This window comes from Fusarium mangiferae (assembly GCF_900044065.1).
Source record: "Fusarium mangiferae strain MRC7560 genome assembly, contig: FMAN_scaffold001, whole genome shotgun sequence".
Classification (NCBI taxonomy): domain Eukaryota; kingdom Fungi; phylum Ascomycota; class Sordariomycetes; order Hypocreales; family Nectriaceae; genus Fusarium; species Fusarium mangiferae.
Window position 1 is genome coordinate 1,205,223 of NW_024573921.1, and position 24,271 is coordinate 1,229,493.

The 24,271-nt window shown below is 49.7% G+C and overlaps 11 protein-coding genes across 11 annotated transcripts; 6 read left to right on the top strand and 5 right to left on the bottom strand.

Moving 5' to 3' along the window:
• Window positions 1-249: 249 nt before the first annotated feature.
• Window positions 250-1,032, bottom strand: FMAN_00895 (uncharacterized protein; the record flags this gene model as incomplete). Its single annotated transcript, XM_041828653.1, has 1 exon — window positions 250-1,032. The coding sequence occupies one exon, from the start codon at window positions 1,030-1,032 to the stop codon at window positions 250-252; it is 783 nt and encodes a 260-aa protein (XP_041676228.1).
• A 727-nt stretch (window positions 1,033-1,759) lies between these two features.
• Window positions 1,760-3,424, top strand: FMAN_00896 (uncharacterized protein; the record flags this gene model as incomplete). Its single annotated transcript, XM_041828664.1, has 4 exons — window positions 1,760-1,787; window positions 1,857-3,134; window positions 3,193-3,266; window positions 3,338-3,424. 4 exons carry the CDS (start codon window positions 1,760-1,762, stop codon window positions 3,422-3,424), a joined length of 1,467 nt encoding a protein of 488 aa, XP_041676229.1.
• A 2,342-nt stretch (window positions 3,425-5,766) lies between these two features.
• Window positions 5,767-6,908, top strand: FMAN_00897 (uncharacterized protein; the record flags this gene model as incomplete). The annotated part of the gene is made up of 3 exons (XM_041828675.1): window positions 5,767-5,912; window positions 5,972-6,524; window positions 6,576-6,908. The coding sequence occupies 3 exons, from the start codon at window positions 5,767-5,769 to the stop codon at window positions 6,906-6,908; spliced, it is 1,032 nt and encodes a 343-aa protein (XP_041676230.1).
• A 311-nt stretch (window positions 6,909-7,219) lies between these two features.
• On the bottom strand, window positions 7,220-8,119 carry FMAN_00898 (uncharacterized protein; the record flags this gene model as incomplete). Its single annotated transcript, XM_041828686.1, has 3 exons — window positions 7,220-7,830; window positions 7,910-7,976; window positions 8,039-8,119. 3 exons carry the CDS (start codon window positions 8,117-8,119, stop codon window positions 7,220-7,222), a joined length of 759 nt encoding a protein of 252 aa, XP_041676231.1.
• Window positions 8,120-8,526: 407 nt separating this feature from the next.
• Window positions 8,527-12,270, top strand: FMAN_00899 (uncharacterized protein; the record flags this gene model as incomplete). Its single annotated transcript, XM_041828697.1, has 4 exons — window positions 8,527-8,673; window positions 8,734-9,093; window positions 9,148-9,556; window positions 9,611-12,270. 4 exons carry the CDS (start codon window positions 8,527-8,529, stop codon window positions 12,268-12,270), a joined length of 3,576 nt encoding a protein of 1,191 aa, XP_041676232.1.
• A 423-nt stretch (window positions 12,271-12,693) lies between these two features.
• On the bottom strand, window positions 12,694-13,126 carry FMAN_00900 (uncharacterized protein; the record flags this gene model as incomplete). Its single annotated transcript, XM_041828708.1, has 2 exons — window positions 12,694-12,852; window positions 12,923-13,126. 2 exons carry the CDS (start codon window positions 13,124-13,126, stop codon window positions 12,694-12,696), a joined length of 363 nt encoding a protein of 120 aa, XP_041676233.1.
• Window positions 13,127-15,482: 2,356 nt separating this feature from the next.
• FMAN_00901 (uncharacterized protein) lies at window positions 15,483-17,496 on the top strand (the record flags this gene model as incomplete). The annotated part of the gene is made up of 3 exons (XM_041828719.1): window positions 15,483-17,007; window positions 17,073-17,219; window positions 17,270-17,496. The coding sequence occupies 3 exons, from the start codon at window positions 15,483-15,485 to the stop codon at window positions 17,494-17,496; spliced, it is 1,899 nt and encodes a 632-aa protein (XP_041676234.1).
• Window positions 17,497-18,892: 1,396 nt separating this feature from the next.
• On the bottom strand, window positions 18,893-19,657 carry FMAN_00902 (putative ribosomal protein L35; the record flags this gene model as incomplete). The annotated part of the gene is made up of 4 exons (XM_041828731.1): window positions 18,893-18,898; window positions 18,990-19,215; window positions 19,299-19,438; window positions 19,655-19,657. 4 exons carry the CDS (start codon window positions 19,655-19,657, stop codon window positions 18,893-18,895), a joined length of 375 nt encoding a protein of 124 aa, XP_041676235.1.
• A 360-nt stretch (window positions 19,658-20,017) lies between these two features.
• On the top strand, window positions 20,018-20,816 carry FMAN_00903 (uncharacterized protein; the record flags this gene model as incomplete). The annotated part of the gene is made up of 3 exons (XM_041828742.1): window positions 20,018-20,086; window positions 20,141-20,254; window positions 20,313-20,816. 3 exons carry the CDS (start codon window positions 20,018-20,020, stop codon window positions 20,814-20,816), a joined length of 687 nt encoding a protein of 228 aa, XP_041676236.1.
• Window positions 20,817-20,953: 137 nt separating this feature from the next.
• FMAN_00904 (uncharacterized protein) lies at window positions 20,954-22,054 on the bottom strand (the record flags this gene model as incomplete). Its single annotated transcript, XM_041828753.1, has 2 exons — window positions 20,954-21,632; window positions 21,696-22,054. The coding sequence occupies 2 exons, from the start codon at window positions 22,052-22,054 to the stop codon at window positions 20,954-20,956; spliced, it is 1,038 nt and encodes a 345-aa protein (XP_041676237.1).
• Window positions 22,055-22,577: 523 nt separating this feature from the next.
• FMAN_00905 (putative branched-chain alpha-keto acid dehydrogenase complex) lies at window positions 22,578-24,110 on the top strand (the record flags this gene model as incomplete). The annotated part of the gene is made up of 2 exons (XM_041828764.1): window positions 22,578-22,752; window positions 22,810-24,110. 2 exons carry the CDS (start codon window positions 22,578-22,580, stop codon window positions 24,108-24,110), a joined length of 1,476 nt encoding a protein of 491 aa, XP_041676238.1.
• Between the last annotated feature and the right edge of the window lie 161 nt (window positions 24,111-24,271).

Sequence of the window (24,271 nt, forward strand, 5' to 3'; positions counted from 1 at the left end):
AGATTGATGAAAAGCAATCCGCTGCATAGTCGAATGCAAAAAGCTTGCTTGATACGCAACTCCAAGAGATACCTCCAGGCCTGAATCCGCTTTCATTGTAAGATGCTATTGGCAATTGAAAGCATGCAAGTATCTTCAAAGCAGCGCTCATGATACATCGAACAAGTCTGGTCACATATTCATCTGATCATATCAAGAAGCTAGGTGGTACCTAAGCAATGCCACCGTGAGTTTTTCGTTTCTGTCTATTTAATGCTGTAACACGACATGATGGCCCCTCTCCCAGTTATCCAAACTTTCCTTGATATTGACCCAATAGCGCAGACGCACAGCCTCGTGTTTCGCAGCCTCGATATCATCATGCTGAAATGCGCGCTCGAGCACCTGTTCGCTCTCCACAATCCGTGCATCGTTTGCGGCACGAGGTTCGTCTAGATCCTCTTCGTGCTCGGCATCCTCAATCTCCTCGCGTGCCTCAAGCACAAGCATCAATAGTTCTGGCTCTTCTACCTTGAGAGTCTCGTCGTTGGCGACGTCGACACCTCGAAGAGAGAGTAGATATTGTGCTCGAAGAAGAGGGTTAGAAAGCGTCTTATAAGCTTCATTTATGCGTGCTGACATGGCCTCGGCACGAGCTTTGTCCTGAGTAGGATGCATATCCGGATGAGCCCGAGCTTGCAGACGGAGAAACTCACGGCGCAAAGCGCGAGTATCAATAGGAAAGTGTCCTGCCGGAGGAGGACCATCGGGAAGCGTCTCGGGGAACAGGTCATAGTGTGTCGAGGGTGGTGCGCTGGACGAGACCGGTTCTTGCTCAGGCTGCGCGGCACTAGATACGGCGCGGGCATGAGCTCTATTCACAACTGGGCCCCGAACAGCCACTGCGAGAGCTACATGATGTCGTGTGGGCTTCGCCGTGACAGATGGTCGATGCGATGGCACAAGAGTTGAAGCTCGGCGAGCTCGGAGTTGACACCGGACACAAAGCCGAGAAACATCGCGCACAGCGGGAGAAGAAACAGAGAGTCGCATACTTTAGGGCATTGAAGAACGAACGTATAGAGAAAGAAGTTGTGTAGGAATTCACTGAAGTGAATATCTGAGACAGGAAATTTTACTGATAAAAATCAAGATGGTCGTTCCTGGCAAGTACAGCTTTGGAAGGCGCTTTTCGGATGGATGTCGTAATAAATCGTTAGCGCAAAATTGACCTCATCGGTTGTAGCGCGCATGCGGCTAGATTTGTGGCGCTGGGTTGTCATGATGGCCTTTAGGGGGCTCTCATCACTGAAACCAATGTGTTGGGTGCCCCATCATAAGTCCCTGTACACCCAATACGCCGTTGCCTACCCATTTTTTCGGCCACGGTCGCCGGTCATGATCGGGATCCAGTCCGACCCAATGGCGGATAACGTAATTGTACACAGCCTGGTAATGCGCGCCATGATGGGACTGAAGAATGAATATCTCCATGTAAATTGAATACTTGCTCATGAAAGCGCCCTTGCGATACGAAGCCGACTCATTTATTTCTCTTGGGCCTTTAGTCACATTCTCGTTTCATTTACATTGTCATAACTTCTACTCCGTACCTCCCACAAACCACCCCCAAGGAAACCCCCAATTCTGAGAACCCAATTGGAGGCGGGACAGTATCTGCCGAGTGTGTAGATCAGTCAAACTGGTCTCGACGTTTTAATAGACCGTCTCGCGCCACATCTTTCCTCCTGCAACTCAATTGACTCAACTCATATACAGCATGGCCAAGGTTTTCGACGCGGCTGAAGGTATGAACAGCGCCGATTGGAGCTTAACAATGTTTACAGAAGGCGCAATAACTGACATACTCGCGATAGTGGCCAAACACAACACCCCAGAGAGTTGCTGGGTCATTCTTTATGGCAAAGTCTACGACGTGACTGAGTTTCTTCCATCGCATCCCGGTGGTAAGAAGATCATCCTGAAGCTCGCGGGGAAAGATGCCACCGATGAATATGATCCCGTTCACCCACCGGGAACCCTCGAGGAGAACCTCAAGCCCGAGAATATCCTCGGTGAAGTGAATCCCGAAACACTCACCGACTCCCAATCGACCAGCGAAAACACCACCACACAGTCCCGAGATAACCAGTCGCCACCAATGGCATCACTCATGAATCTCGATGAGATCGAGGAGGAGGCTACCAAGCGCATTTCGAAAAAGGCTTGGGCATATTACTTCTCAGCCGCCGACGATCTATTTTCAAAAACATACAACAACCATGTCTATAAAAATATACTTCTTAGGCCACGTGTATTTGTTGATTGTACAGCTTGCGATCTTTCAACCACATTGATTGGCAACAGAGTCGGGCTACCAATATTTGTCGCCCCTGCTGCTATGGCCCGCCTGGCTCATCCCGATGGAGAACAAGGCATCGCCAAGGCATGCTCTCGATTCGGGGCCATGCAGATTGTGTCGAACAACGCGTCGATGACTCCTGAGCAAATCATCGAGGGCGCAAAGCCAGGCCAGACCTTTGGTTGGCAACTCTACGTCCAGAACCAGCGAGAGAAAAGCGAGGCGATGCTCAAGCGCATCAACTCTATGCGAGAGTACTACAAATTTATCTGCCTGACCCTTGATGCGCCTGTTCCTGGTAAACGCGAGCTGGATGAGAAGCAAAACTTTGATTACTCTGAACCCAGCCCTGCCAGTGGTGAGAGCAAGCCCGGTGCTGGAGGTGTTGGTCAACAGCTGTTTTTTGGCACAGCGGCCGACTTGACTTGGAAGACAACTCTTCCCTGGCTAGCTGCTCACACAGATCTACCCATCGTTCTCAAGGGTCTGCAGACTCATGAGGACGCTTATCTCGCAGCAAAGTATGCTCCTCAAGTAAAGGCCATCATCTTATCGAACCATGGCGGTCGTGCTGTCGACACAGCCCCTCCCGCTATACACACACTTCTCGAAATCCGCAAGTACTGCCCTGAGGTTCTGAGCAAGGTCCAGATATGGGTTGATGGAGGCATCAAGCGAGGAACAGATGTTGTGAAAGCATTGTGTCTGGGAGCCAGCGGAGTCGGTATTGGACGAGGTGCTCTTTTTGGACTTGGCGCTGGTGGCCAAGCCGGCGTCGAGAGAACACTCGAGAGTAAGCTGAGCCTGTGATTTTGAGAATGCCCGAACGCCGGCTAACACATGCAAAATAGTCCTCGAGGCAGAGACAGCAACATGTATGCGATTACTCGGAGCCAAGAATATCTCGGAGCTCGGTCCTAAATTCGTAAGATTTCCCCATCTTTTCCCCAGATTCCATTCCCCATGGTTGGCGATCTCGACTAACTCGCTTGGCAGGTCAATGCTCGACAGGTGGAACGAGATATCTACGATGGAGATTCAGGGCTGGACCGTCAAGGCCTGTGGACAAAGTCTAAACTGTAAAGTATGAAGCAACCGCAGACGATATCTTCATATGCCAGATGCAGCCTCGGCTTGGATACTAGATTTCATTTAGTCTCCACTGCAATTACCAGGGAGCCCTGCTTCCTTAATCGAAGCGGCAACAGCGGGAGCTCTCGGGGAAGACGGCTCTGGTAATGTGGTGGGCTGGCCAACACCGTTGCCTCTGGGTGACATCGCGGACTAGGGAAAAGTGAGGCATCAGAATCTCTCGAATGGAACTCTCTCAAAACTTTTCCACAGTACTAATACATTTCGAAAGCATCATTCTAAATGACGGGTTTCAGTAAGAAACTGGGATGTTTCCACTGCCAGTGGATATTTTACAATAGTAGTTCAAGATAAAAATGCTTAAGTTTTGATTTCACTATCTATTCTGATGAGCCTTGCAGGGGGGGGGTGTTCCGCTTCGGAGGTAAAAGCAATAAGATCTGAAAGCTAAAATTGAGTAATGGAGGGGAAATGAGGAGAATGATACGATACTGGACAAAGGGCTGGCCGTATTTGTTAGCTTTGCCGAGGAGGCATCATGCGGCGCAGTTGGAATTGGTTTCAAGGGTTCCTGGCAATGCCTGATCGCATGAGTATCAAACCAGAGTTTGTGAGGTGTTTTGGGAAGAACATACCATGTGGAAAACACAATTCTCTGCAGAGACAAGCACCGATCAGTTCTCTGCTGATCAATTCATCTTGCGCTGCAGTCATGGCGGAAATAATAAATACATAGATTTCACAAAAGGCAAACCAGAGAAAATTTGTGGCGACAATGCAGGGACAAGGGCCATCAAATCAAATCACACCCTTGACTTAGAAAACTTGGAAACCAACCATACCATGAGAGGATGCCCGGCCGAGATGGTGTGTCACAGCCGGCCCTTCCAGAGGGCACATGGATAACTGAGCTGAACCCCTCTGCGCCGCTTGCTTCTCTTGGAGCCACTCCGAAGCTCAGGTGCCGCTTTCTAACGTGGCATGTGTCATTCATGTCAATCAGAATAAATTGGTTGGTTGTCATGACAAGCCACTGAACAACTTTAAATACTTGGTGCAATCAAGGACGAGGGGTGTTACGACCCATCATCGATATGACAGACAATCCCAACTGTCAATGATGAAGAATTCCCGTTGGACCAGCGTTCCAATTCTCGTTCGACCAGTTGGGCTTAGTCTGCTTGCTGCTTGATGTTGATCGTCGAATTATGAAGGGAGGGCACAGGCTTCTTGTTTCGTGATTCGTCGGTTTTAATTAGCAACTCAATTCTATGCCCGTCGCGTGCAAAGTCCTCTTCTCTTCGTTCGGCACATTCGTTTCGTAGATTTTCTTTTTTTGACTTTATGAGCTCATCTGTCAGTTGGCAGCAGAGCAAGAAAAAGACGACTGTGATTGATGACTCCTCAACGTCAACGACCTCTGCCATGTAAATCCTCAATCAATTAGGGACGGCTCTGCAAGACTTGTTAATCAAAAGTATTGTATGTAGACCTTGCCACCAGACGGTTCAAAAATGCAGTGTTTAAAGCGGCGGCAGGGTTCAAGGAGGCTTCGGTTTCTATCCAATGTGTTGTGTCATGTGCCATGTCATATCGGCCCAGTTTATGCCCATGCTTTGCCCTCCATCTGAGGGGTCCTTTCACAAACAAGCTTTGTTAAACTATGGAAAGAGAGCAAGGTTGTTGTCTGGATCCGCGATCCTGCGTGTATGTATGCAGCAAGAGATGGAGGGCGTGCCGGGCATCGTCCGGGCTAACCAGCGCGGTTTGGCGACGTCGGACAATAGACATAGAGACCCCATATACATGTGGTGCTTCCAGGAGATTCACAAGCTGCCGAGGAACAAAGGATATAATGGACTAGGAGCCTACGAAGAAGGAGGGCTTGACCGGGGTCTTTTCATCGAAGGAAGCATTTCCTCTCCACCCCCAACCCATGCGGGGCAAACCTGGGGAATAGCGCCGTGTCGCTCATCGGACACTTGCCTCATTGGGCAGGCAATGCCCGGGTACAGATGCAAAGGGACTCGGATCATGGCGATCTAGTCCCGCCAAGGTTGAAGGCTGCATAGATTATTTGTGGGTGTCGTTACTTCCGTTCTTGTTTCGCCGCAAGGTTTGCAGATTGCCAGTTCGACCGAGTAGGTACCTACTCCGTAAACCCTGGTGGAAATACTTAAATTCAGCCATTGTTCCCTCTTGATCGCGCTTTTGGTGTATGTTGAAGATTGGCTTGTTCTTCTTCACTTCCACGACGTCGGACCTGTCCTGTCTTGTTACAACACCCCATTCACACCCCTAATTATCATTCCTTTTTCTATTATCAGGTCAACATGTCGGAAAAGAACGAGGTCACCCAGACCGAGAATGGGACTGTCCCCAGGTCCAAGAAGCGAACTTGCGCCAGACACTGCAAACGCTTCTGGTGGGTTTATCTCATCATTCTCTGTGTCATTGTTGTCATCGTGGTTCCCGTGATGTAAGTTGCAAGCCGCTGCTCCTTCAAGTGTCCAATGCAGAACTGACTTTACCCCTCAGAATTCTTGTCGCTGTCCCGAAGATTGCACAAAGTAAGATCAACGAAGCCAAGTTGGAAATCCAATCCGTTCGAATCCTTGACACCGAGAGTGACGCCTATCTCATGGAAATCGATTCTTCTATCACAACCGATGGCAAGATCCATGCCAAGGTTGACCCTTTCGAGGCTGATATGTATCTCGAGGATTGGCCAGCACACGTAGCGTTTGCTACCGTGAAGATGCCAGAGACCAACAGCAACAAACACCAGGTCGTCAACGTCAGCCAGCAGGTCACAATCACCGACATGGAGGAGTTCACCCGTTTCAACGTCTGGTTCCACAACAATGAGACAGTCCGTGTCACCGTGTACGGAAAGACGAAAGTGAAGCCAAGCGGTCTAACGCGCAAGTACGGCGTCACGTTCAAGAAGACATTGGAACTCAAGGGTCTCAACCATTTCGCTGGCACTGAAGTCAACGACGGCCACATCGGCTTTGGTAGTGGTAAAGACGGTCCCAACTTCAACGGCACTACCACGATTCCAAACGCTTCCGTTTTCACACTAGACAATGTACGTTATCATTCACAATCCATGCATTTTCCAGACTAATCATGAATTCAGGGCAACGTTACCTTCACAAATTTTGTTGGAGATGTCGAAGTCGGCACCCTGACGATTCCAAACTTGGTGCTCAAGCCTGGTGACAACGTCGTCAACATCACTGCCAGCATGAACCAGAGTATTATACTCAACGCCGTCCAGCAAGAGCCCTACTGCAAAACAGGCAAACTCCCCTTCAAGTTGCTAGGCAAGTCGGTCGTCAACCATGGTGAAAACCTTACCTATTTCGCCGCAGCATTGGCGAGTTCAAATCAAACAGTCGAAATCGACATTGGTGCCATTTTGAAGAAGGATCTCGACTATGAGGTCAAGTGCGAGAGCAAGAGTGATTAATTGCAACATTCATTGGTATTTGGGCTGTATGCCATGTGTGCATGGAAGCAACGAAGGGTCATGAATTATGCAACTCTGGTGGCGGTGGATGATGTAGGCCGTCGGGTCGATTAATGTAAAGCTACCAGGAGGTGGTGGTTTGGCCAAAGGCGCGGGCGGTTATAATGATACCTTTGATTAGAGTCATCCAGTATCCAGCAGGTCTCTGAATGAAAACTTCCGGCTCTCCATCTCGTGAGTGTGATCTTGGTCATGTTCCTCGGTAAAGAGCTATCGCTGCGATCATATGTTGTAACCTAGCGCCTTCATCCTTAGTTCCAACTACTTTTCCGTTTCTCGCCTCTTAAAAGCCCACTTCTCGCTGTTGCATCCGGGCCTGCCAAGGTTGACGATGGGACGAATTCAACGGTCGTCCTGGTACCAGTGGTCTTCTCTGCTTCTCTCTCCTTCAGCAATTTGTCGTGGCTCTTCCGCAGCTTCTCCTTGAACGCCCATTCCGGAAACGCTGCGGGATTCCACAAATCTGTAGCTAAAGTAGTTGAATACTGACTGTGCTCATCGACTTCGACAAATCTCATCAGTTTATCCATCAAACTGGGATTTTTGAGTGCAATTGATTGCTCTAGTTTTGCATTGAAGTGTGTTCCCTTCTTCTTGAGCTCAAGGAATTTCTCGAATTTCTCGTTTGTGCCGGGCGGTGGTGATCCTGGGGGCGATGGTGGAATATTTAGGTTAGGTGCTGATGGTAACGTCAAGTCACGAAGAAGAGCACGATTGCTCGAGTATGGTGAAGCAGGTCTAGATGCTGGATCTTGATCATCCACAACAGCTCCTTCCATGGGTGGTAGGAAAGGTCCCAAGGGTGCAGCATTTTGTTGAATTGGTGCGATGGGAACATCTTCCAGACTCTTATACTCAGAAGCTGCATAGTTGCAAGGTCAGAGATGTCTTGAAACAGAAGCAGGCATATGGAGAGTACGAATTAGGAGGTCCTTCCTTACCCGATGTACTGGTTTTCTCCGTTACTTCTCGATCTTGCTGTTTGCTATCTGTAGTGTTCACTCTTCGCTGGTCATAATTAGACAAAGCCGTTGCTATGTAGTGGAGAATAGTCATGGGATATTTCTTACCTTGTTCTGAGATAGAGAAGATTCCACCTCCTGTATTTCTTCCTCGTCATCGCTACTTGCATATTCAACGAGGCCGGCCATACTGTCACCTTGAACTTTGAGATGTTGGAGATGAGACTGACAATCAATCAACATGAAACCGAGGTAGGTTGATCTAGAATCCGTTCGGGACTAGTGTGGCTAATCTGTGTGGGTCTTTTGGTGGGAAAAGCCCGGATAATGAACCCCAGACTTTCAACCCATCAGCCTTCCAAGAAGCTAAAGTTTCATTCTCACATCAACACAACGGCCTTCCCTATATCCATCCAGCGACAAACTGCGACACCTAATTTCGGACAACGCGCTTGAGAGAAGCTTACGGGCGTGTGTAAAGTTGCGCCGCGAATATACGATCACGCGCTTGTGGCGCATTGCTTAGGCATCGGTCTTCCGTTTCAAAGTACTACTCACCAACGAAGTGTCCTGCTGAGCCTGCGAGACCACCAATAATGGCTCGGCCGAGAGACTCGCGCTCACCAAGTCCTGCAGGCAGCACCCACAGTTCTCGCCGTCGCCGCAATGATGATCGTCGAGCTAGGGATCGGCGTAGCGATGGACGGGACCATCGGCGACGTAGCAGATCACGCAGTCCAGATGTGAGAGGGCAACCACCTAAGTATGACCGGTTTTGTTCTGACGATTTTATCCATGAACAGCCCAGAAACCGCGACCGCGAAAGAGATCGAGACCATGGGCGAGATCGAGATTATTATCGACGGAGAGACCGCTCTATAGACCGGCGCGACGACAATTATTACCGCGGTGGACGACGAGACCATCGCGAAAGAGATCGGAGGAGATCCCGGGAACGCTACGATGGTCGCAATCGATCACCAGATAGGCGACATAACCACAGCAGGGAAGGTGATCGGGATGTGAGAAGGCGAGACGACTCCCGCAACCGCACCCCTGGGCGCCGTGAGGGTACGGCTGACTCCCTTACTCGCAGCATTCGTGAAGACGGCAGAACACAGAAGATCTCACTTGGCGGCAGTGGGAAACCCGATACTGAGGAGGTTCGATCGCAGTCTCTCTTTTATGAAAGTATTGCTAATGGATATCGATTGCAGGCTCCCAAGGCAGATTCTGGACAGCCGGAGGTCGACAAGAAGGCTGAAAGATTAGCCAAACTTGAAGCATGGAAGAAGAAGAAAGAGAATGCCAGCCAGAAACAAAAAGAAGTAAATCCGAGCCAGACAAGGAACCTCTTGGCTGAAATGGACAAGAAAGCGAGTGGGGCGTCCTCAAAAACAGTCTCTCCATCAGTTTCTGCAACTGCTTCGCCGGCTGCAACACCGACTATTGCTTCACCTGTCGTCCCATACTCTGGCAAGTTTGACCCTAAGGCCATCGCAAAGAAGTCGGCAGCTTCCCGGACACACGAAGGCGTAAAACCAGCCTTGGGCTCTCTGGGGGGCCAGCCCGAAAAGCTCCCGGTCCCTGCTAAGCCCTCAGTGCCTCTAAAACCGTCTATCAGCGGTAGGTTCTCATCCTCGGTTCTACGCTCAAGCCCAGCTGACCAACCTATCTTAGCATCAGCTCTCCCTGCGAATCGAACAAAAGCTAGTGGGTTTGGATTCGTGAAGAACAACGCAGAAACTGACAAGCTCTCCGCCAAACGGAAGCTTGATTTGGATGAAGAGGACACTACTAAACGAAAACTTACTAAACTTCCTGCCCTGCCCATCGAAGCTGATGACACTCCATATGCCGATCAAGATGATGATGAATCTGATGGGGACAACTTCGCGGAGACTGAAGAGGAGGCCGCCGCCGCCGCCCGTGCAGCTCACGAGAGACGGTTGCAGGCAGAGAATCAAATGGATACGGGTGAAGAAGAGTCAAAGACGACCGAAGCCCAGATCAATGGGGATACCATGTCAAACAACACCGCTGAACCCGACACCACCACACATATGGAAGTTGACGAGGAGGAGGATGACGTTGATCCACTGGATGCATTCATGGCTGATCTCAGGCAGACAGACGTGAAACAGCCGGCTAGGACATCCAAAGCGCAAAAGATCCAGGAGCCGGAGGCTTACTTCAGCGATGATGAATATGATTTCAATAAGAAGGACACGGGTGACGCAAACGCCTTACTAGCTATGACTGCGAAGCGAAAGAAGAAAGACATTCCAGCGATTGATTACAGCAAGATCGAAATTGAACCTATTCGCAAAAACTTCTGGGTCGAGCCTGCTGAACTCAGCCAACTCACAGAGGCCGAGGTAGCTGATCTTCGCCTGGAACTTGACGGCATCAAGGTCAACGGAAAGGATGTTCCCAAGCCTGTTCAGAAATGGGCGCAATGTGGTCTGACGCGACAAACACTCGACGTCATTGATAACTTGGGCTTTGAGAAACCTACCCCCATCCAAATGCAGGCTCTTCCTGCTCTCATGTCAGGCCGCGATGTCATCGGCGTGGCGAAGACTGGTTCGGGAAAGACAATGGCTTTCTTGCTTCCCATGTTCCGGCACATTAAGGACCAACCTCCACTGAAAGATACAGATGGTCCTATCGGATTGATCATGACTCCAACACGAGAACTTGCCGTCCAGATTCATCGAGACTGTAAACCTTTTCTCAAGATGATGGGTCTTCGATCTGTCTGTGCTTACGGCGGAGCGCCCATCCGAGATCAGATTGCTGAACTCAAACGTGGCGCGGAGATCATTGTGTGTACACCTGGTCGAATGATCGATCTTCTAGCTGCGAACCAAGGGCGGGTCACTAATCTCAAGCGAGTCACATATGTTGTTCTTGATGAAGCCGATCGAATGTTCGATATGGGCTTCGAGCCTCAGGTCATGAAGATCTTCGCAAATATGCGACCTGACAGGCAGACTATCCTCTTCTCGGCTACGATGCCTCGCATCATCGACTCGCTGACCAAGAAGGTACTCAATAATCCTATCGAAGTTACAGTGGGCGGTCGTAGTGTTGTGGCAAAGGAGATTGATCAGATCGTTGAAGTTCGAGATGAACCATCCAAGTTCCTGCGTGTTCTCGAACTGCTTGGAGAGCTCTATGACCGTGATGAAGATGCCCGCACCCTCATTTTCGTGGAACGTCAAGAAAAGGCCGACGATTTATTGAAAGAGCTTATGATCAAGGGTTACCCCTGCATGTCCATTCATGGAGGTAAAGATCAGATTGATCGTGATTCTACCATCTCAGACTTCAAGAAGGGTGTAGTGCCTATCTTGATTGCTACTTCGGTGGCAGCTCGTGGTCTTGATGTCAAGCAACTCAAGCTCGTTATTAACTACGACGCACCGAACCACTTGGAGGATTATGTTCATCGTGCTGGCCGAACTGGTCGCGCTGGCAATACTGGTGTCGCTGTCACATTCGTCACACCAGAGCAAGAGAACTGCTCTGTTGGCATTGCCAAGGCTCTTGAACAGAGTGGGCAGCCGGTGCCAGAAAGGCTGGACGAGATGAGGAAAGCTCACCGTGAAAAGGTCAAATCTGGCAAGGCCAAGGATACTTCTGGCTTTGGCGGCAAGGGTCTCGATCGTCTTGATCAGGAACGAGAGGCTGCCCGTCTCCGCGAGCGCAAGACCCACAAGGCCGAGGGCGAGGAGGAGGAGGTCAAAGAAGATAAGAAGGAAGAGGAGGACGACAAGGCAGAGAAGGCTCTCAGTGCAATCCGCGCAGCAGCATCAGGCGTTCAAGCCCGCGAGTTAGCAAAGGCTGATGGTGCAGAAGTCAAGCCTACTCAACAGGCAACCATTACTGGTGGAGTAAAAGATAAGTCCAAAGACCCGCTCGACAAGGTCAGTTCAGCCGTGTCCGCCATCAACAGCCGCCTCGGAAAGGCTGGCCAACTTCGTGCTGGTCAGCCCATCGACAACAAGGGCCCAGACGCTGGTGCGTTCCATGCCACATTGGAAATCAACGACTTCCCTCAAAAGGCTAGATGGGCTGTCACCAACCGAACCAATGTCGCCAAGATCCTGGAAGCTACAGGCACATCGATCACAACAAAGGGCAACTTTTACCCACCAGGCAAAGAGGTTCCCGCAGGAGCCGAACCAAAACTGTATATTCTCATCGAAGGCGATACGGAGGTTGTCGTTGGATCCGCTCTCAGCGAACTCACACGCCTATTAAGAGAAGGAACAATAGCTGCTGCAGATGCCGACAGTCGAGCACCAGCCAGTGGACGATATACAATTACCTAGCCATATGAGGTCTTTCGCTGGAAGAATGTCAGCGCGCTGCCTTCACTACACTTGCATGGGCTGGCTCGCTGACGGACGGCGTTGCAGAGGCTACGTGGGGGTTTGAAGAAGAAGAAAAGGTATACAAATAGGAGTTAATCATGGCGTCGCATGCCTACTTCGGTGGAAAGCCCTAGGGGAATATTGGTTAACGCTGAGTCCACCGAGTTTTTGAACTGTAACGTTATCGAAATAAAACATCTATAATATGGAGAATACTCTGAAATAAGATTCCAACTGAACATGGACGAAAATCTTGGAACTGCTAGACGCTATTGAATGATCACAATGTGTAGAGGCTGCCTTCCAATCCGCATTGTCGTGAACCAGCTACTCTGCGCCATCTTCTGACCTGTATGCTCTTGAGAAGTCAACACTGAATCATCATGCCCAATTTCGTGCTTCAGCTGCTTGATCGGCCTCACGCGCTCGCAGTTGCTCTTGACTAGCGTCATTGAGGGTTTCTGAACGTGTCTGTTTCTTCTGTGCTGCTAGTTGGGTCTGCAACTTCCCACCTGGCTTTGAGGATGCTTTTGCGCGCGCCTGCAATGCCCCGTCAGTCAAGATCACAAGAATAACATCATGACAGTCACGCGGCAGGGGGCGATCTCACCTCTGCAGCCTCCGCGGCTTTCCTCCGAGCGTCATCCGTATCTCCTGAAGCTTCCGCAGCTGAGCCGCTTCCCAAAGTCCTTGGCGGGCCTCCGACCTTTTTTGGAACCGGCGCTGTGCCAGCGGCTGGAGCGGGAGCGGAACCCAAGACTCTGCCGGGTTGCGAAAAAGCCTCTGGCTCTGTCTTTCCGCAGATGTTGCCCATGATTGCCGATGGTGTGGTGCGGTGGATTTAATGTTTCCTGTTTTCTGTTGGGCTATAACACAGTGGGCAAGGCAAAGAAAAGACTAGCCGTGTGCTGAGATTGCCAGATTGAAGTTTGATGAATTGAATTAGAGCGTTGTGTCTCAGCGAGAGACGTGAGGCTGGAGTTTCTTTATGCCAAGATCCGAGGTCAGGAGGGGTTTCCATATAAGGAAACAGGGGAGGAAGCGTTAAGCTTTGTTTGCAATACCCCCAATCGAGTATCGGTAAATTTCAGTGTATAAAGATATCTGGTGACGCTCACTCAGAAGTGGTGGAGTCAGTTGCTCCTTGTAGTCAACTCTGCGGTCATAAGAACTTGCAAAGGATGATCGTGATGGGTTGACGGATGGAGCGCTGCGCCTCAGGGGCATGTGAGCAAGGTCGAGGTAAGGCGGGAGATGCAAGCATTAGCTGAGGCCTATGAACTCAGAGGAACACTCTCAGAACCACACCTCAAGCAGTATGTAATAGCCTAAGATAAGTCTTTAGCTTATTCTCGGATTACGCACCGTTAGTCCTGCTGCGTAGTGCGAGTCGCAACAGCAGGCAAATGCAATTATCTCAATTTCATCGACTACATGTTTTTGGCAGATAATTATGGTTATCACATTGGGTTTCAAGTGGTTTGTATCAGTATATCTCTGTCTAAGGTCTTCATACCTAAGTTTGAGTGACGGAGAGCATTACGGAGTCAAGTGGGTCTATGTCTGCCGCACCCGGAGCGGGGAGTTGCGTTACCGGGAAGAGTAGACGGAGGTCCCTACGAACATATGGAATCGGTCATTCGAAAAGGCAAGTTCTGTAGTTGCTCGCAGCCTACCTAGGTAGGCACTACATATGGGTGTCAACTACACCCATATATGATTGTATCTCAAATTCTCAAGTGGCTACCCACTACGTATATCAATTTAAAGCCTACACATACAGTGCAATGTAGACGCCGGCCAATTTGCACCAGCCTCAACAAGTTTTATATCATGTTCAGTCTGTAAATTCCAACGTATGTCTCAGTGGCCGGTGTCGTTATCAATAGATAAGGTGGTATATATGGCAGATAATAGAACAAAATAGACAAGCATAGGGTAACTGTCCTGAAAACTTGAGTTTGTCACTACAACTTTCTTTTCAATCAACACATGCGGCTCATGTGGTACTATGCTAGTCAGTATAAATATACAGTCTTTATTCCCAATATAGCTACTAATTATTGGTGAAAAATCGTATGGCTTGGGTATGACTATGTCAATGAGCATAGACGTGCCTGAACACAAGCCGACTAAGGAATCGAAACAAATGGTCACAATGGCCACAACAGTCAACAAACCAACTGCAAGAGAGGCGTAGCAACAAAGGCAAGACTAGAGCCCAGCCATCCAGGGATATCATCCGCTGCAAGTCACTGAGCCAGTTGTATGGGCCATATCGTCAGTGCTCTAGTCGGAAAGGTTACCGAGAAACATGCTGGAGCAATGAAGTGGATTAACTGCACATAAAGTACTGTACAGAACCTACGATATTGCATCGATGCAGAAATCGGTATATCATAGTCATTGGCCATATCCATGCATGCAGGCGATCAAGGGACATGAACTCCACGCGGAAGATGCAGTGATTGACTCGACTTTGAGGCATTGGACCAGTTCGGCTATGGATCTTTAACAAATAAAGGATAAATACTGACCGAGGTTGGTATTCCTTGTCCTCAAACCCACGCATTTCACCAGCTCAACTTTGGAGACTTGTCTTCCTGCTAACAGGACTGGCTATCTACGGATAAAGTAGGGTTGGAAGAAATCGTCAGCCTTTCGCTTGCTAACATATCCCCTCAGCTACACTGATACTTTCTTAGTGTTTAGAAATATTCGTTAGCTCAGGAAAGATAGAAGCGAACGAATGCCTACTGCCTTTGCGACCTGGTAGGTACTCAGCAACCATTAGTAGATTGCTCTTGTCTTACTCTCCCAATCCCTCCACCCTCATTGGCCGAGCATAATCGTTCCAGGAAGCTGGTCCCACTTAAACGCACCATGATCCACTGGAGTTCACAAAGTGCCTTAGTGTCATACCCTGCCCCTCCACCTTCAACCCTTTGAGCCGCTGGCCATCCGGGTTCTCACTCATCGATTCTCTTGGGCCGTTCGCAACATCCCACTAGAGCCTCCCAGGCCTTCGCATTATCCTACTAATGCCGTCGATGAGCAACTCAACCATAAAATTAACTCAAAAACATCCGCGCGCGAAAGGATAAAAGAAGAGAGAAGCAATCGCCGTTATCAAACCGAGCGATTGCTGCTGTGATTCCATATATGCAATCATGGACCACTCAGCGCCTTTCATTCATCATCACCAGCAGCAAAACCAGCCAACTTCTTTCGAATCCGAAAAAGTCGACTATGGCTTTGACAGTTTGCTCGGTCACGATACCTGCCTGACACATGGTCTCGATTCTCTCGGTACCTGCAACAACACTGAGAACGCTTGTCTCGACCAACGCTGTTTTGACCACTATGGTAAAACTGCTGCCACCAAGAACGCTCTTGACATCGGCCTCGATCTTAAGAACGGTACTGATACGGTCTCCCAGCGTCATGACCAGGCCAACAACGCCCGTTCCACGAGGGCAAAAAGCCGTACCCAATCAAGCATATCCAGTTCTCCTGCAAGAACATTGTCCACTGCGGCAATGAGAGTCTCAGCGCACCGACAAAAGCGAAGGAGACAGTCTGAGCAGACGCATCAATATCATAACCAACCGGAATACCAGCTGTCGTCACATGTGCATCAAATGCACTCTCCTCATAGCATTCAACAAGATCAGAATCTCCAGCATATCGACCCCACAGCCGTTCTTCAGACCGTCAACGAGAATTTGCAGCACAACTTCAATATGCCACTGTTAGACAGTCAACATACATCGTTTGGAGAATTCCAACACCATAACCATGCGTTTTCAATGCCCAGTCTCTATGATCGCTGGCCACAAGCCGTTGCTCCCTCCTGGGCCAACATGATGGGACAGGCCGACGTCGCTCATTGCATGCCGATGTCGTGGACACCACATATGGGATGCAATAACGCCACCTCTGTTGACTGCACTTCTGCGTGCGGCGACGCCAAATGTTGGAGTCAGTGTGGCGATGGAGATCATGCGGACTGTTGCTTCGATGCTTCTTGTGACGAGTTTGACTTCTCCCATGCTGCTTGTTGCTTCGAACCCACTTGTGCTGCCCTTGAGCCATGCCTTGACGCCTCTTGTCAGGAGGCCGCAATCCCCTGCAACGATTCGCATTGCGTGAGCACCACCGTTTCCACCACTCCGGCATCTGTGTCTGTTACAACACCCTCGGCAGAGCCTGAACCCGTGGTCAATACCCTAATGAGCCCAGTCGAACCAGGCCAGGGTGTTCCTCTGGATATTGACTCCGCGATCGGTCATGACTTTGGCGATTTCTCTCATGAAATCGGACATAGTTTTACTGACGATCTCAACCAACACGTCGGGAATCTTGCGAGCCGTCCCAGTGGCCCAGGGCTGGCCCGCAATGGCACCTTTTCTATGCCTTCACAATCCCCCACACCGAAAACCGAGTTGGCGGAGAAGCAAGCCATAAAAGGAGAAGCCGATTTCACCTGCCAATGGCTATGTGAGGGAGATGGTGTCCTCTGTTCCAAACGGTTCGGAAGTAATAAAGAACTCCAGGACCACTGCAAGAATGAGCATGTCAAGACTCTGCAGAAAGGTGAAAATGGGTTTTGCTGCACATGGTACGCTTGTATAAGACCCGGTCCATTCTCGCAAAAGAGCAAACTGGAACGACATATGCAGACGCATACCGGATGTGAGTTGTACCATATGATTAAATATCAGGTTCCATGTTGTAGAACGTACTAATTTGTCTGACAGACAAACCAGTCAAATGCGAGATTTGCGGCGTAATGCTTTCAGCAAAGCAATCCCTGGAGCAGCACATGCGTACTCACTCGGGAGAGAAACCATGGAAGTGCATACAACCGGGGTGTGAGGCGCGTTTCAAGCAGCAGAGTGCTCTTAGTAAATATGTCGACTCCTGACTCAATACCAAATGCTAACCTGCTCTTTAGCCATGCATATGCGCACGCATACAGGAGAGAAGCCTTTGCAGTGCGAAATTTGTGGGAAGCGGTTCGGTGAATCTTCCAATCTATCCAAGCACCGTCGCACGCACAATGTTCGTGGTAACCACGTTTGTGAGCACTGCGGCAAAGACTTTCATCGGCTGGATCAACTTCGTCGGCATCTGCAGACACATATGCAAGATGGCGGCCGCAAGACTAGCAAAAGCTCATGAGATGCAGCTCTGAAATTTCCCAGAGTTGAGGACATCTCATTTGAAAGAAGAAGAAAAGGAAAGGTGCTGTCGTTTTGGGATTTTGAGATCGGTACTGGCGTTGAAGGTTTTCGTAATTAAGGCGGTTTGAAATTTGCGATGAAAACTGGCGTTTCTGGACCATGGTGCTCCAAACGTGCCACACGATATTTACGAAGCGAGCGGAAGACTCAGATAAAGGTAGATAGATACCCGATTCCATAATGAACACCAAAAATATCAAGCCCTCGATTTGATTGACCATGATCCAGAATGTTCGGCCGAGCGCGACAGGTACTGGTAGTTTCCAATTGATGCATACTGTGTCCGATGTTGTGTAATGATATCGTTTTGGCAATGGGGGGAGGCCGGGAGGGAGGTATTTGAATATTCATTGTCGCCCTCCCGATCGTTTGTTCATTCGTCCCGCATACTGTCCATTGAAAGCACTGGCTGAAGGCGAGAATCTCGGAGAGCTGTACAACCAGCTCAGCACTTGAGAACAGTCGGATACCTATCTTTGAGACCCCCCCTTTATTCCATTGACACATGAGCGATGCACCATATATTGGTCAATCTGTGGTCCTCTCCGAATTCGATTCTTCATCGGATCAAGCCTTTGCGGGGTCCTCTTTTAAACGCCGATGCATTTGATACACTCGAGAGGCCCAATTACGAAAAGCAATTTCAGTGACTCATATATGAGATCAGTGAGGCAACACGGCCAACAGGTGTTTCTGGTTTGGTGAAGATGAATGAATGAGGTAAAAAGTAAAAGGCTGGGATTCCTCTATATTGTCTTTACTCGTTGATTGAAAGATGTCGTTGGGGTTATGGTGGGGTGACGCGGGTTGGAACGATCCGAGGCGCCTCAAAGACCAACCGAATGTGGCCGACCCGTACAAAAGAATTTAATCAGTATAGGTCCGAGAGATCCAGGCCAGTTTGGATCGAATTGACGAATCAACATAAACTAACGCAAAATCTGGAGTATAGTCTCCGGAGAATATGGTGAATTGTAAATCTTTCAGATTCTTGCCAGAGCAACAAGGCTTTGATTGTCCGAGGCATATGACATCTTCCCACATGGACGCAACCATCTTGTCACAACTATCACAAGGACGCTCTCAGAACTTCTTAATCATGACCTCATTTTTGTTTTTTAAAGACTGCCTGTCCAGGCAGTCCATTGTGGACATGCCGTCCCGAATCGAGGCCCCAAGCCGGGAAATAAGTACAAGTCAGACCGAGATTCCCTGAGCCATGCGATGCAAATTTCGAAGCCTTTAGTTCAAAGAAAAAGCACGCCACGCCCTCCATACCCCGTTTCCTTTCTACCCGTTGTCCTTGCCACGCCAATAACTACAAGCATTTTAACTTAAGCCTGCATTATTTTCGTCAGTGTTTGGTTCTCGGAACAAGAGTTTTGCCATACATGGAGGTCTCAATCCTCCAAAGGCGTCGAGTCATCGTACCTTGATGGCGAACTTGCGCTGAGGGAAGTGAACAGTGCGCTTCTTGGTCTTCTCGAGGACGCGGGACTTCTCCTCGGGCGATAGTCGGCGGCGGATGGCACGAGTCTGCTTGGGTCGGAGGTCGAGAGGGGCGTACTTCTTGTTCTTATAGAAGAGTCGAAGCTGAGCCCTTTGCTTGGCGTTGATAACGGTCAGGACACGGGCGATCGACTTGCGGATGTCATGGCTGTTTGAAACGTGTTAGCCATACGTCGCTACTGATTTTACAATCTCCTCCAACACCGGTGTTGCAGAGAGAGGAATGCTCACATCCTGTTCAGCTTGGAGCCAGAAGAGGCGACCTTCTGGATGCGGAGTTGACCAAGCTCGGTCTTGAGCTCAGCGAGCTGCTTTGTCAAATCATCCTTGTTCTTGCCCCAGAGCGCACCAGCCTTGACCTTGCCCGACGACTACAACCTGTCAGCGATTTGTCCTTCCCATATTCATGTTTTGTGTGTGTTGCCATATCGAAACAAAGGCCGGGGTTCGAGAGTGGAAAAACGATCGAGAATGTGTTTGTGTGTTCTGGTCGATGAAATAGTTCGAATGGTCTGACAGCCGCACGAGACGGCGACAAAACAAGCCGACAACTACCGTGATATAGGGCGAGGATTATTCGTACTCACCATCTTGAATAGCTTCGAAGTGATATGCGAAGTGGTGTCGACGAGGTGTTGCGAAAATATCTGCCTCAAGCTTTCAGTGAGTGTCGCGATATCGTTGCCGTGCGCAGGTAAGAAATTTAGGGCTTTGAGGCAGGAGTGGGGCAGCCTCCTGCACAAAGAATTTTGATTTCTGGAAAGCACGTGCATAGTCACGTGCATAGTCACGTGGACAAAGTGCAGCGCAAGGCGGTGTCCAATTCTGCCATTCCTCGGACAAGGGTCGTCAGGGAGTTAGTTGATGGGTGAGGTGGAAGGCTAGGACAGTTTGAGGATCATACGAATACATCACCATATTGTCAAGAAGACAGAATTCTAATAGACAAAATGTCGACAGCGAATGGAGTCGCCGGATGGGCCCAGCTTCGACAACAAGCTCGACAGTTGGAGACCCAGGTACATCAAACTATACCATGCGCCAGACTATTAGCTGACGTCGTCGTAACTTAGACGGAGACCTTGTTCCACACATATTCACAGTTCTCGACAGCCTCTAACGTACCACCAAAGCCCACGGAAGAAGAGCGCGAAACAGAAAGAAAGTTGGAAGAATTGCTAGAGAAGGTATGCGCTGATACAATTTGCTGGCAGGCTGCTATACCACATCCTAACATCGCATCAGCGCGAAACAGTCAACGGCCAGCTCACTCGACTTCTCGATTCCGAACCCAATCTCGCATCCTCCGCCTCAAAACAGAACAACCTGTCCCTCCTTCGGAAGAAGCTTACTGGCCATCAAAGAGATCTGGCGCGCCTGCGTTCAACACTACAACAAGCCCGCGATCGGGCCAACCTTCTGACCAATGTCCGCTCGGATATCGATGAATACCGCCAGAACAACCCTGAAGCTGCCGAGGCTGATTACATGCTAGAAGAGCGTAATCGCATCGATAACAGCAACAATATGGCGGACAGTGTCCTCAGCCAAGCGTACGCAGTCAATGACAACTTTAATCTGCAGCGTGAAACCTTGGCGAGTATCAATCGGAGGATTACGCACGCGGCAAGCCAAGTACCTGGGATCAATACGCTGATCGGAAGGATATCAGCAAAGAAGAGGAGGGACGGGATTATCATGGGAAGCTTTGTTGCGTTCTGCTTTATTGTCTTCTTCCTCTTCTCGTAAACTGACGAGCTTGCTTTTATATGATGCACAGGTGTTCAGGGGTATCAGCGTGTTTGATATTGTACAATCATGGTTGGACCATGGATGTCTAGGATGTCTAAAGTTACAATCGTCTTCCTCTACTAGAAGGCGTCTAATTACAGCATTTTCGGGACCTCAAGATGGTGTTTGCCTGGATGTTGCTCCTTTGCAGTGGCGGGCAAGGATGCTTCATTCCTCATTTCATCAACTATACGTGAGAGACCCTTTGCCAAACCTTCTGCTTCAACGGGATGAGCAGTTCCGCTGCCCGCCCATCGAACCCGGCAATACTGATCGACAAGGAAGACGTATCCGACCTTGCTGTTGAGTAGACCGATGGATTCGCGAATGTCGTCGGTAACGCCTCGTCGGACAAGGAAGTATTTGTCCCAATCCTTCTCTGGGAACTGCTTTCGCAATGAACCCAGAAAGAAACGCACCAGCCATGCCTTGCCGGCATTGTCTTCATAGTTGATGTTCACAATCTGTGTCGTGCCCGGGTGCTTATTTAACACTTCATGAAGCCCAGGGTTTCCCTCCTTAGATGTGAAAGTCGCAGCTTGCTGCTCAGCCCAGCGGCTGCTGAAGAAAGAGACGACTGTTGCCTTGCCAGTAAGGAGTGGCGTAGTATCGCGTGGGTTTTTATCCGTCTTCAATAGAGTTTCGCCGTAAAAGTTGGGGAAGAATAGTGACAGCTCGGCCTTGAATAGGCGTGGAGGTGCGATGAAGGATTTACCCTCATGGTATTGAAGGTTGCCCCAATCTCGAAAGTACGGCCGTGAAATCTTTGCAGTTCTGTGTACAAAGAAGCGTCAGTGTGTGCGTGTGTGTGTTGCCAGCCAGCCATAATGCTCTTACAGCTCCTTGCGCCGTTGCAAGTGCTTGTCATAATTAACAAAATCCTCACGTCGCTGTCGTAGCGATCGATTATCAATTCCAGTGTTCTCTCCAGCTTTAGGCGGTAGGGGCATTCCGATCGGACGAGGAAGGGGTTTCGGTACGAAGTGTCCTTCTTGTCGCTTTCCGTAACTTCGCGGAGCCTCAATTGGCTTAGCAACATTTTCTTGAGGATTTAACGATGCGCCAGATCCGGGCTTCTCAGTCCTCGCTAGTCGGATGGTCGAAGTGGTGAACGGGCGACGAGCCTCGCAAAGGAAACAAGTTAGAGGTCGGCGAGCGAGGCTGGAGAGGCTCAACTCGAGTCGTCGTGATGCCATCATGGCTGGCAGGGGAGGGGACGGGAGGGACGGACTTTGCGGCTCTCCAAACCTGAGACCCGACGTTGGAAAATTCACTTGAGTTTCCATAGGGTCTCCCAGGGGGCAAGAAAACACCGGACCTTATTACAGGGTGTCAAAATAAGCTTGGCAAGGAGTCCCCTAAGCTTTGGCTAGATTTACCTGAGTATTTTTAGCGCCTAGGGCTAAGGTCCTGAGTTTTCTTTCCTCCCCTAGAGTCCCCACGTTTGACGGGAGAAGTGGAGCGCAGGGCCATTGTATCGGCAGTGTGGGGGTTGAGATAGAGCCGAAGATGCGGTTCGATCGGGCTTAGTATTCGTCAGTGCCGTCATTCCCCCGGATTGGCGGTTATCCACGGACGGGGCCGATGGAAGCCAGCCCTTCGGCTTAACCTGCCCATGGATATTTACCATCTCCTCTCTCTTATGAGGATGACTCGGGCTCTTCTATTGACAATCTCTGAACATTCTTTTTCTCCTTACAGGCCCGATTGCTAGCAATCATGTTTCTTCAGAGAGGATCTCGTGTGCTACAGAAGCAATGGCATGTTGCCAGAGGCATGGGCAGCTTGGCAGTGGGCTCTCGAGCTCCTATGATGGTCAAGACTCAAAGATGGTTCAGTGAATCCAGAAGATTGATGGCTGTCAAACCTGTTGTTTTAGCTGACATTGGCGAAGGTAAGCCTGGCGAACGCGAATTATCCCATGTCATCCGGTCTGACTAACACAAGCCAGGTATCGTCGAATGTGAAGTCATTCAATGGTTCGTGGAACCCGGTGCCCGCGTCGAAGAGTTCTCTCCGCTATGCGAAGTCCAAAGTGACAAGGCATCTGTTGAGATTACAAGCCGCTTCTCAGGCGTGGTCAAGAAGCTGCACTACGAAGCCGGCGAAATGGCCAAAGTCGGCAAACCCTTTGTCGACATCGATATTGAAGGCGAGGCAAAGGCCGAGGACGTTGACGCACTATCAAATCAACAAGCCGACAAAGAGGATGTACCTCCACCACCACCACCACCTACTACAGAGACTCAGGCCGGGACAGAGCAGCAAGCGAATCTAGAAGCGCCTGTCCAGACACCAGTCAAGGAGAAGGGCAAATGCGCCAGCATCGCTACTCCAGCTGTGCGACATCTTTCCAAGGAGCTCAATGTGAATATCGCAGATGTTGATGGCACTGGAAGAGACGGCAGGGTTCTCAAGGAAGATATCTATAGATTTATCAAGGAGAGAGATGCCAAGGAAAGTGCCCAGCAAGTATCTCCAACTGCTGCGTCTTCCAAGCCACACGACACCTCGGTACAAGCCGAAACAGTTGTGCCTCTTTCCAACACACAACTTCAGATGTTCAAGACTATGACAAGGTCCTTGACTATCCCACACTTTCTCTACGCGGACGAGGTTGACTTCTCGAGTCTCGTGGAGCTTCGGAAGCGACTGAACCGTGTTATCGCCAAGGGCCCTACAGTCGAGGGACAACCTACCAAACTATCATATCTACCCTTTATAATCAAGGCTGTCTCGTTAGCGTTGAACCAGTACCCAATGCTCAATGCCCGGGTGGATGTTGACCCCAAGACTAACAAGCCATGCCTCGTCCATCGATCACAACACAACATTGGTATCGCGATGGACACCACCGGAGGGCTTGTCGTGCCCGTAATCAAGAACGTCGATTCTCTCAACATCATATCCATTGCGGCAGAGCTCTCACGGCTTCAGGCATTGGCCAGCCAGGGTAAGCTTAAGCCAGCTGATTTCCAAGGGGGCACCATTACAGTGTCCAATATTGGAAACGTGGGTGGTACATACGTCAGTCCTGTCATTGTGGAACGCGAAGTGGCCATTCTGGGCATTGGACGCATGCGCACAGTACCTGCGTTTGACGAGAACGACAATGTGGTCAAGAAGCAGGTCACCAACTTCAGCTGGAGTGCTGATCACCGAGTTATTGATGGCGCTACCATGGCGCGAGCCGCTGAGGTAGTAAGACAAATAGTGGAAGAGCCGGATCTTATGGTAATGCATCTGAAATAGATAAGAGGGGCGTTAATGTATATAATCTAGATCACCAAAATTTCATAAATTCCGAACACGAAAGGGGTTATAGAAAGCTGGTGAGACGCTGCTGAGCCGTGATATTGCATTGTCCCTCGGCAATGAATCCCGGTTTGGCTAAATCTTGAGGTCTCATTTTT